Consider the following 11,908-nt stretch of genomic DNA (forward strand, 5'->3'; position numbering starts at 1 on the left):
TCAACAGGAGACTATCATTCATTCACTCACATCACTTCCATCTATCCCATCCCCCTTGCAATCCTAAATCAGGTTTTTGTGGGTTTTTTTTTTTTTTGAAGTACATTGAACTTATCCTTCAGTTTGTATACATAATAGGGCACAGCTGGCCTCTCACTGAAACTTCAGGTCCTCTTCACCTATCAATGAACCGATCATGGTTTTGCCTGAGAAGGGCATAAGATTGTGTTAAAGCATTAGAGAGGGCTGTATTTCTATCACGTATGTGTTACAATGAGATATTAGTCATTCTAGCACGCAAATGACTAGTTAGAATATACAGATCCAGAGCCTTTGAAGGGTTACATGTATTTTGAGTCCCAAGTGGCGGGTTGATCTTGCAAGTTCCAAACGGGATACCCAACTTTATATAAAATATGTAAAATGGGTTATGGTACAAAACAACAGCAAACATAAGTGGTAAAGTCAGTTTTTTTTATTTTCTGTTATCTAGTCTTCTGCAAGGCTGTAGCCTTATCTGTAGAAAATCTTAACTAAACTAAACTTTTTAAAGATTATATTGCTATGCACACCTGAAACCTGATGCAGCTTTTCTATCACAACACCCTGTTAGCTATGTAAATGTATTTGGACAGCTAACTACGGTGCTGAAAAAAGCAACACAGTTACCATGCTGCTGCTAAGACTGTTGCATACTGCAATGCTACGCTTTAAGTGTGTATTTTTACGAACTAAATTTATTTTACTCTAGATGACATTCCAAACTTTGAAAATTACATAATTAAAGTTTAGTAGGCTAAAAAAATCACTAGCAAAAGGGAGCAAATGTTAAGCTCCCCCCCCCCCCCCCATCTGCAATCTCTTATTGTCACAGGATTGATCTTTAGTACAACACAATTCAGAGGCTGCATATTTGTCTTGAAATTTTATCCAAAATTTCTGGAATATGCAATTTTTTTAAGCTGCCCACTGTCAGATCTTCTGTACATCACTAATCTATGACAAACTACGCTGAAGTAAGTGTTTTATAGTGGTTTATTTTAGTGTTCCAGGTCAGTCCTCAATGGATTTTATAAATTTCTCATACGCATCCTCACTCATCAGTTCATTAAGTTCTGAAGGGTTGTCCACAGTCATCTTGATAAGCCAACCTGTAAGAAAAATTAAATTACATTTAAAAAAAATTAACTAGACCTATTAAAATAAAGGCATCTAAATCCAAACATTAAGGAAATAATTTTTTAAGTTCATCCCCATGTACCTACAGCTCTTTAAAACTGTAGTGGACTCAGGGCTTGGTCATCTAGTATGGGCAAAACAATTTTCAGATGCTTTTAAAAATCTGTTAAATTTAAAGAAGGAAATATAACCATTCTAAATATGTTCTTCCTTTGCTATTTAAAAGGAGGTTTAAACTGAACCACAGTATATTTAGCTCTGAAGATTTCTGGAAGCTGTAAACAACAGGTCAATTTCCTAGTGAAGACAGGACTAAAATGTTTAACAATTTCATACTATGGGGTTTATTGGAACTGGAGATATTCAGAGACATGAGGCATGTCTACACTACAAACTTAAGCAGACCTATTTTAGGTGGACTTACAGCCACTGCAGTAGTTACTGCAGTTGTTTATGTCCACACTACCCTCCTTCTGTCAGTGGTGTGCGTCCTCACCAGAAGCATTTCTGCTGACTTAAGAAGGGCAGTGTGCGGGGCTCAGAGCCCAGGATCTCAGCTCTCAGCTCTGCTCCCTGCAGGGAGCCCAGGGCTCAGCTCCCCACCCCCTGCCGGAAGCCAGGCTGCCACCCAGACTCTCAGCTCCGTTCGAGCAGCGGGCTCAGCTCAGAAGCCTGCTGCCCCCTTGGCTCCCCACTCCCTGGGGGGGAGTAGTCCTAGGTGACTGCCCGGCTCGAAGTGGGGGTGGCCCCCAAAGGGGAGCCCAGGCTCTAGCTGGAGACCTCCACCCGCCCTGGGGTGACAGCTTAAGCTGGATATAGGGTTCACAGTAGGGAGCTTTCCAGCCTCTCTGGTTGATTTCACAACCCCAGCAGGAAACTGTGAAATTGACAAGAATGACAGCCAACAACTGATTTAAGTAACGCAGTGTCTACATGGCTACTGAGTCGCCCTAACTACACCAACATAAGCCTCTCATGGAGGTGGAGTTATGTCAGTGTAGTAAGGCACTTGCATCAAGCGGGAGCGAAGCAGTAGAGTAGACACTGACAATTAGGTCAACATAAGCTGCCTTATGTCGACTTAACTCTGTGGTGTAAACCAGGCCATGTTCCCTCCGTGTCGTTTTTAGCTTCCAAATAATTAATCTGAGATATGGACAACAGAAGATCTGCTTGTGATAGAAACACCATCTGGATCTTAATCAGAGAAGTGCCGTTTATGCCTTGAAAGTGAAACAATAGCTTCTTACCATCTTCATAACAAGATTTATTGACAAGTCCTGGATTATCTGCAAGGGTGGTGTTAATTTCAGTTACTTCTCCCGTGAGAGGAGAATAGAGTTCACTAGCAGCCTTCACACTTTCCAGAGCACCAAACTCATCTGAAATACAAGATTGTGTTCATTTAAAAAAAAAAGGGGGGGGGGGCACTGATGATTTACTTTCGTAAATAAAGGTTTTAAAGATGACCCAGCCCTAATAAGTCTCTAGAACCAAAACAAGGAAGAAAGGATGAGACTTTCAGACAGACTGAAGATAAGGCCCTGGTTTCATTACAATGACTAGAGGCTTCAAGTTTGAAATTTCTTTTTGCACTATGTACTCTGGAGGAAAGAGCAGTCGAGGGATAACACTACCTGCTACTGCACAAAGAATGGGAATTTGTTACTTAGCTCATTGTGCGGGCTGGTGCCTTACTTACAATTAGGCTTGGAAGAATTCAATTTTTATTTGTAAAATGTCAACAAACATTGATTTCATTGCACACAAACAAAAAATATTTTTGTCGATAACTGAAAGGTACAGATAGGCAAGGTAAGACCAATGCTGCTTGAGAGCTTATTAGAATTTGATTTAAGGATATCTACTGTCATTAAATAGCTACCTCTGACCCACCACCCATAATTTTCTGCAATTTTACATTTAAATTGATACAACAAACCTTCAAACCCAGAATTTTGTGTAATTGTGCAAAACTGAATAGATCAAAATAAGAAAGTGTTTAAACATCAACATTATCTGTCAAATATAAAAAAAACCCAAACATTGAATTCTGCTAAGCCTACTTGCAATGCTTTACCGCAAAACTTTTGACCAGCAACGAGTGGCAAGGCACCAGGAGCAACATCCAGCCCTTTGCTGCAGAGTATAAATATCCATTCAGAGTAGCTGCTAACTAGCCTTTACCTCGACAAGTCGGCCAGTAAAATAGTCAAAGCACTAGTCTCCTGAACTCTGATTTCCCACCATGCTGAGGCCTTGTCTACACTACAAAGCTTGGTTGGCAAACGCTGCCTTTTGCCAACAGAACAGGTGAGGTGTTCACACACACAGCTACTTTTGGTGGCAAAACTCTGCTATTTTGCAGACAAAACCAAATCATCTCAATGAGAGGCATAAAGCTTTCTGTGGAAAAGTTAAAGTGACAAAGCCTCAGTGTAGACATTGCTGTTTGTGTTGTCCACAGAACCGGCTTCCACCAGTATCCCGCAATGCTGTGACCGCTCTGCTCACTGTTTCGATCTCTGCTGCCCTGCAGGCAGGTGCCCCTCCCCTTTCAAAGCTCTTGGTATCTGACAGCTGAGCCTGTTGCTGTGGGAACGGAGAGCAGATCATTACCCTGGAATGCTCCTGTTCTGTCCTGCAGTAGGAACACAGGGGCCTGCTGTGCTGCTTTGACATTTCTCAGCACATTTCTCACAGAGTTGCTCAGGATGCACAGCTGAGACGGCTATGAGGAGGGAATCTCGGAACCACAGGCAGCCAGAGCGGGCTGCTTGGGGAGAAACTGTGGTGCTGAGCAGAGCCAGGGGCTGATGTGGGGGTCATCTCCTTCCCCTTGCCTCAGGATAAGTCGGTCAGTCTGCTGTCTCCCCATCCCAGGCACACCACTCTCCTCTCCCTCCCGCAACGCTTCAGTTGAAAAGTGGCTGACAATCTACTAGGATGCCCATAGAATGATGCGATTGAGAATGAGCATCATGTGACGCTGCACCTTCGCCGTGAGGCATTGCAAACCCTTCCCAAAGCACCCTGCGGCCACTTGCAGAATAAATAGCTACCACAGTGCACTGCTCTCTGTATCCACGCTAGAGCTGCTACTGTGGATGCACTCTGCCGACACAAGGAGCACAGTGTTGATATGCAACAGCAGTTTTAATTAAGGCAGCATAACTTTTGCTGACAAAACTTGGTAGTGTAGACAAGGCCTAAGAGTGCACTTTTTCAGAAACACCATCAGGAGCTAATGTACATGCACTGGGAGAAGAACAAATCCCTTAGTATTCAGAATCAGGAAGCAGTACCATTGAATTGCTCACCCCCTTTTCCTTATTTTTTATGCAGTTATTAAAATGGCAGATGGGACAATGCTACTGAAAGCAGCCATAAACTGTAATGAAATGAGAAACAGTCTGGAGAAACATGGAATTGTCAGAACAGCAGGTTGGTACGAGCACAGAATGAAATGGGTCTGGGAGTTTGGAATTAGATGTGCACAGTGCAGAATCAGCATTAGAAGTGGTGGAGCAGATAGGAAGTAGGAGGAATGAATTTTCTCACTATAAAGTAAAACAAAAATTTTGAGTTTGTTAATTAGAACCCAAAAGCAAAGGGCCTTTCTCCAGCATTTACCATTCAAGCTTTGTGTAGACGATGTGGCTAAGTAATCTGCTTGGGACATTTTACACTATAAGGATTTCAGAATAGAGGTCCTGCTGCTTTACCCACTTTGTAATCTTGTTTTGCAATTTCCTGCGTCTGTAGTCCAAGTGGATTATTTATGTCTCTAAGCAAGAATGATTTCTGGAACATGTACCAGAACATCAGCACTCCTTATGAAAACAAAGGAAAAGCCTCCTTCTGCTTGCTAACACTCACTCTTTTGTAATGATTTACAAGATATTACACTCTTAATAATTTAATACATAATTAAATTACTGACAAGCAGCATGAGCCAAGCATGGAACTGGAAGCTGGAAACTATCAAATTCTAATTCCAGCTCTGGTAACTTGCCATAGGGGTCAAGGTTTGTACAAAGCTTTGAATTTGTAAAGCACCACATCAGCTGCTGTGTTCCTATACTGGAACTTACTGACCGCTATTCTTACCTACATGCCTCCAGCTTCCATCCTACACACCACACGATCCATTGTCTACAGCCAAGCTCAAAGATACAACCGCATTTGCTCCAATTCCTCAGACAGAGACAAACACCTACAAGATCTCTATTAAGCATTCTTAAAACTACAATACCCTGCTGAAGTGAAAAAACAGATTGACAGAGCCAGAAGAGTACCCAGAAGTCACCTACTACAGGACAGGTCCAACAAAGAAAACAACAGAATGCCACTAGCCATCACCTTCAGCCCCCAACTAAAACCTCTCCAGGACATCATCAAAGATCTACAACCTATCCTGAAAAATGATCCCTCACTCTCAGAGATCTTGGGAGACAGACCAGTCCTTGCTTACAGACAGCCCCACAACCTGAAGCAAATACTCTCCAGCAACCACACAACAAAAACACTAACTCAGGAACCTATCCTTGCAACAAAGCCCAATGCCAACTCTGTCCACATATTTATTCAAGTGACACCATCGTAAGACCTAATCTCATTAGCCACACCACCAAGGGCTCATTCACCTGCACATCTACCAATGTGATATATGCCATGTGCCAGCAATGCCCCTCTGCCATGTACATTGGCCAAACCAGACAATCACTACATAAGAATAAATGGACGCAAATCTGACATCAGGAATCATAACATTCAAAAACTGGTAGGAGAACACTTCAACCTCTCTGGCCACTCAATAAAAGACTTAAGGGTAGCAATTCTGCAACAGAAAAGTTTCAAAAACAGATTCCAACGAAAAACTGCTGAGCTTGAATTAATATGCACACTAGATACCATTAATTTGGGTTTGAATAGAGACTGGGAGCGGCTGGGTCATTACACATATTGAATCTATTTCCCCATATTAAGTATCCTCACACCTTCTTGTCAACTATCTAAATTGGCCGTCTTGATTATCACTACAACAGTTTTTTTTTCTCCTGCTGATAATAGCTCATCTTAATTAATTAGCCTCTTACAGTTTGTATGGCAACTTCCACCTTCTCTATATGTATGTGTGTATCTATCTCTTCTTACTATATGTTCCATTCTATGCATCCGATAAAGTAGCCCATGAAAGCTTATGCTCTAATAAATTTGTTAGTCTCTAAGGTGCCACAAGTACTCCTGTTCTTTTTGCGGATGCAGACTAAAACGGCTGCTACTCTGAAACTTGCAAAACAGTAACAAATAAGCCACCTAGAAGCAATGGCAGGTTGTCAAATCACAATATGGAAAATTGTACAGTTTTAAAAGTTTATTGTAGCAATGCTATTTAAATTTGTATAATTAAAAATGTAAGCAAACATTTAAATTAAACAACTCGTTTTAAGGTTTCAGAGTAGCAACCATGTTAGTCTGTATTCACAAAAAGAACACAAGTACTCCTGTTCTTTTAACTGGTTTTAAGTGTCTCTTTACAATTTTAAAGGCAGGTACTCCCATTAAGCAAGATCTGAGAACTCTATTTTCTGTGTTCTAACATTCAGAGTTTAGAAATAAGGCGTTTAGCCCTCTTAAAAATGTGAGCAATCCATATTTTACATCCAACAAGTATGCAATTATATAAATGAAATTAAATTTTACAGGATCCGAGGGTATCATCAAACAAACAATGTTCAACTATATGAAAAACAACAAGAATTGAGGAAGTGGCATAATGTTAGTTTATATTAAAACCTAAGAATCATTATAGCAATAGTTTAATAGCTTAAAATAAAAATACTTACCTTGTTTGTTCAACTTTGTCCCAATTTCCGGAAGACTACAATAAACGATGTCTCCTAATGCTTCCTAAAAACAAACCAAATGCATCAGGAATATATACTAGTAAAGGCTAAATGAGCATGTGGGGGAGGGATTTAAGATTGTAACTACACAACTGATTAGACTAAAATTATATTCCTCTCCTTAATGTTGGTGCCCATCCTATTCAAAGTCTGCACACTTAACAGGAATCATGTTTTCTGATAAACAACTTGCAAACTAGTTAGCTTCGCATGCCCTCTAAATTGCAAGATGTGTTCATATATTAGGGTTTTAATAAGCTTAAGGCTCCGTTATGAGTCCATGAGAAAGAAATCATTCCTCCAGGCACAATGTGCCAGAACTCTTGTTGATCATTATAGAACCAAAATGGGTCCTAACAGCAAAACTCCCAGTGATGTCAGGGAACTAAGATTTGACCCTCAAAGCATGAAACATTTCCTGTTTGTGTCATTTGAAAGACCATGCAATATCCGACTCCTAATCTTTCCAATGAGAAAGAACAAATAATCCCACTACAGTCAAAGCTTCTGACATTGTCCCATATATTGTACATCAGCGTCCCACATTTGGTTGTTAGCAGGTTTAGGCATGTTTCTTTGGATTTGTTGTTTTGTTTTTAATGCACATCTTTAACTAGCATCCAATTAGCCAGTCATAACAGGGACTAGAGTTAGAAAAATACCCTGGACCAAGGATTTGAAAGCTAATAGTCCAATCTCTTTGGTAAGCATCACAGATGAGGATGCTAATGACTATCACGCACATTACAGATTTTCTCTGCACCAAATTCTATTCCTGTTCACAACTCCACTTAAATCAAAAGGATAAAAATCAAAGCAGAATTTGACCTAAACATGCACAATGCAATAGTTTCCTTATGCAGTCTATTGTTCCTATAAAGAAAGTAAAAAAGATTAAAATAGTAAGAGTAATAAATCTGATTTGTTATTGTTCTGATTTAACAACTAAGATGTTCATCAAGTCTAAGTCAATCCAATGGAGAACTAACATGATCAAAAAATTATCCACAAATGCTGATATGGCATAATGTGCTTTAAAATAGTTTGAGATCTAAGCCCATAATATGCTTCAGTGTACAGTATATGCAATAACAATAATAAAGGACACGGTAACAACCCAAAGATCAAGGACAAAAGCAGGAATGTACAAGTAAATATTGAAGGACACCCCCCCCCAAAATCAATACCTGTGCAAAATTGCTGATTCCTACTGTCCCAATACCATTTTCAACTGATATCCACTCATGCTTGTCGGTGAATTTGCGGGCTAAAATGAAACAGACTTGATATTTCAGAAAAAATTGACATTTTACTTTTATAAATACTCTAATATACTGGAAGTTCTAAACACTTTTCTCTTGAGTTTGGCTTTGAACAGTATTGTTTAACTATGGTGTGGATGTGTGGGGCACTTTTTGAAGGTGCTGGTATTATGCTTTATATTAATACAGACCACATGTTAGGTGTTGAAATGTGCATCAGAATCACATAATTTACCTGTAGATGCCAAAATATATATTAACATTTAGATCCATTTAAAGAAAAAAAAACACTGCCTGATTTACATCTTTAGTGACAGAGTAGGGGCCTGATAATAGATGGCAAAATCCGGCCCTGGATAATATAAATATGCCACAGGAAACCACATTTAAAGCTACCAACTCAAAGCATGCAGCATGAAGCACCACCAGATGGGATTTAGTTGAAAAAAAAGTTTGTTTGTATTATTAAAATGACAGTTTAAGAATTTTATTCACTGTTACGTGCATCTAATACAACTTTAAAAGGTTTTTCCCTCAAATTCAGAATTGTTTAATTAAGCCAATTCTCCACATTATTCCCACTAAAGCCAGCCCTAATGACATTTCTGTAACACTGGAACTGTCACAGTGCCTCATGCAATGCACTATATTTTAACTTTCTTAGATGACATGGAGATGCCATACTATCCCTTTGCAGGTTTCAGAGTAGCAGCCATGTTAGTCTGTATTTGCAGAAAAATTATTTCAGCTTGCAGAAATTCAACCATAATGGTTTTTAAGTACATTTATTTTTTGCTTATTCACTATTGCAACAATTCACTTTGTTTTAAAAGATGGAAATAAGATCACTGAATCCCCAAAACTGTCCATATTTTACTGAACGCATTTCATTCTCCAAATCCAGATAAGAGGCCTGATTTCGCACCCTATACTCATTACAGTTAATAAGACTACTCATGCAAGTAAGGATTACCCACAGGAATAAAGGTTGCAGGATCAATTTCTGGGACATTTATATAATTGTTGTGCAACTACTGCCGGGTCACCAGAGAATTGTATTCTTAAGAGACAATTATATATAAGACCCAGCTAAAGTTTGATCACTTCACAGCAATTCTCACTCATAGTTCTGCATGTATTCTAGTCACATTTCTACAAATACTACTCTGATTCTCTCCAGAGTGTGCTATTTTCCATGCTGATGTTCCAGATGCCCTACCTCCTCATACTTAATTCTCCCGCTTGGAATCCCATTTGAAGACATCTCTTCTCCATGACCTTTAATCCCTAACCTCTTTTTAAGAAACAGGTCCACAATCCTATTCCTTAAACTTCCAGTCTGCTCCTTTTCCCCTCTACTCCTCCATTCCCACCCCCTCCCCGCAGTTCCCCGTTCCCTCCCAGGGAACGGTGCCTGGAGGCACAGCCAGGGCAACACACAGACCCCTGCGGCCGGCCGCCCCCCCGCCACCAGGTTCCATCCACTTCCTGGAGCAGCGCGGGGGCAGGGCAGGCAAGCGAGGAGCCTGCCCTGACCCCGGTGCACACCAGGCCGGAGCCCACCTCCCACACCCCTCCTGCATCCTAACCCCCTGCCACACCCCACACCCGTCCTGCACCCTGACCCCCTGCCCTGAGGGGGGACAGCAGGGGAGGGGCCCAGGGCTAGCCTCCCTGGCTGGGAGCTCAAGGGCCAGGCAGGACGTTTGCCCACCTCTGCCTTAAACTATAAGCCTGCTTCTGATTAAGAACTTCATGGGTAATACGCTGTTTGCCAGAAGTCTTTTTTAGCATGGTAAATCAAGTCAAAAGGAGAAACGTATCCCACTTTTTGTCTTACCGGATAAAGTACCTATCCTACATTAGGCACAAGTGGAGTAAGTCAGACTGCTGCAGGCTCAGTTTTGCACCAGTGCAGCACATCTATACTAGGTGTTCAAATCAGCGTATAGCATAGCTACATCAGTATAGTTACATAGTCCAAGTTCCTAATATAGACAGGGTTCAGGGTCCTGATCCTGCAAGTAGCTCCATGCAAGCGGACTCCTGTACCCTTGTGAATGTGCCTGCATAAAGCTCATTCAGTTCTAAATTCACATAGTCCATTGAGAGGCAAATTGAGTGATTCGTTCACCTTAAACTTGTAACCACACTGGCTGGTGCATCATCAAAACTTCACCTGTTGACACCTGCTAGATGACTCTAAGGATCTACTCTGAGTAAGAGTTGCAGGATCAGCACCTAATATATATATATATATACACACACACACGACAGCTATCAGTAAATATGTAACAACGTTCAGTGCCTGTCTCTACAAAAAAGCCTGCCAATGCATTCTTTTAGATCTGGTTAAACATTTAAACTTCTATTGCATCACAGTGTGCATAGTAAAGTAAAACCATCCAAGGCCTCCTACACACTAGCAAATTTCTTACTCGCCAACATTAGCGGGAAGCACCACATGGTCACTCGCATAGCGATGCTAACAAGTGGTCGGATTATGCCATAGTGATGAAAATGGCTGCACCACGTCCACCTAGTGCTTACACCTGTAGTAGCCCCACTGAAGCATTACCTATTGATAAAAACAGGTGAGACGTCTGGTACTGCAGAGACGGCATCTCTGACCACAATAACGGCTCGCTGTGCATTTTGCAAGAGGCCACGTGTTGTTTTTAAACCAGGGCTATCGACAGGGGAACACGATTTGCTAACTTGACTCCAAGACCACTGTGTGCCTCACTAAAAATTGCGTCTTTAAAAATGCGCGATTTTTAGGCATAAATCCCCTTTTCTGCAGATGAATGAGGCAGGCAGATTTACAGCATTCAGAGGGTGGGAATGCGAGTCCGGCGTGCTGGATTAGACTCCCCGCTTCCCAAGGCCGGCCCCGTCCATGCACTCGGAGGCCCCCCGGCCCCGCCCGCCCGCCCGCCCGCACCGGGGCCCCGGCCCGGCCTCCCGCCGCAGCTCGCCCTCGCTGCTCCCATCCCCGGCTGCCCGCGGCCGCACTCACCCGCGCACAGCAGCGCGCTGGTGCCCAGGCTCCGGGCCCAGGCTGCTTGCGGCCAGCCCGGCCGGGGCGCGAGGACGGGGCCGGGGCAGCGCGGAGCCAGGCTGGCCCCAAGCCTCCGCAGCGCTCGCAACGCCGCCATTGCCGCCCCGAGCCGCCGCGCCCACCGGCCCCGCCGCCTCCCGAGCCGCGCTGAGCCTGACCCCGCGGGCGGAGCCGAGGGCGGGACGAACCGACGCGATCCGCCCTGGGGGTACGTCTGGGGAAGGGCGGGGCGTGTTGGGGGGGCGGGAGAGAACTGGCGAGTGGGTGTGAGGGGGGTGGGGGGCTGTGATAGGAGGGGGGGGGCTCTGGGAGAAAGAACTGGGGAGTGGGTGTGAGGGGGCTGCGAGAGGGGGGTTAGGGTAGGGGGGTGTGAGAGAGAGAAAGGGAGGGTGTGGGGGGAGGACAGAACTGGGGAGTGGGTGTGAGAGGGGTGGGGGGGGCTCTGGGAGAAAGAACTGGGGAGTGGGTGTGAGGGGCCTGCGAGAGGGGGGTTAGGG

The 11,908-nt window shown here is 43.1% G+C and overlaps 1 protein-coding gene and 1 long non-coding RNA gene across 3 annotated transcripts; one reads left to right on the forward strand and one right to left on the reverse strand.

Annotated features, from left to right (window-relative positions):
• Nucleotides 1-847: 847 nt before the first annotated feature.
• GCSH (glycine cleavage system protein H) lies at nt 848-11,619 on the reverse strand. Of its 2 annotated transcripts, XM_043495260.1 has the most exons (6): nt 11,370-11,484; nt 10,789-10,928; nt 8,276-8,355; nt 7,029-7,092; nt 2,430-2,561; nt 848-1,151 (listed from the first exon to the last, which is right to left on the reverse strand). In XM_043495260.1, exons 2-6 carry the CDS (start codon nt 10,826-10,828, stop codon nt 1,054-1,056), a joined length of 414 nt encoding a protein of 137 aa, XP_043351195.1. In that variant the 5' UTR covers nt 10,829-10,928; nt 11,370-11,484; the 3' UTR covers nt 848-1,053. The 2 variants fall into 2 exon arrangements, with proteins under 2 accessions (XP_043351195.1, XP_038224015.1); XM_038368087.2 differs by lacking the exon at nt 10,789-10,928 and having other exon boundaries at nt 11,370-11,619.
• Nucleotides 8,909-9,170, forward strand: LOC122456348. The gene is made up of 2 exons (XR_006275220.1): nt 8,909-9,047; nt 9,085-9,170. It is a non-coding gene; the product is annotated as an uncharacterized LOC122456348 (long non-coding RNA).
• Nucleotides 11,620-11,908: the final 289 nt, after the last annotated feature.

The sequence above is a fragment of the Dermochelys coriacea genome, chromosome 12 (assembly GCF_009764565.3).
Source record: "Dermochelys coriacea isolate rDerCor1 chromosome 12, rDerCor1.pri.v4, whole genome shotgun sequence".
Taxonomy (NCBI): domain Eukaryota; kingdom Metazoa; phylum Chordata; order Testudines; family Dermochelyidae; genus Dermochelys; species Dermochelys coriacea.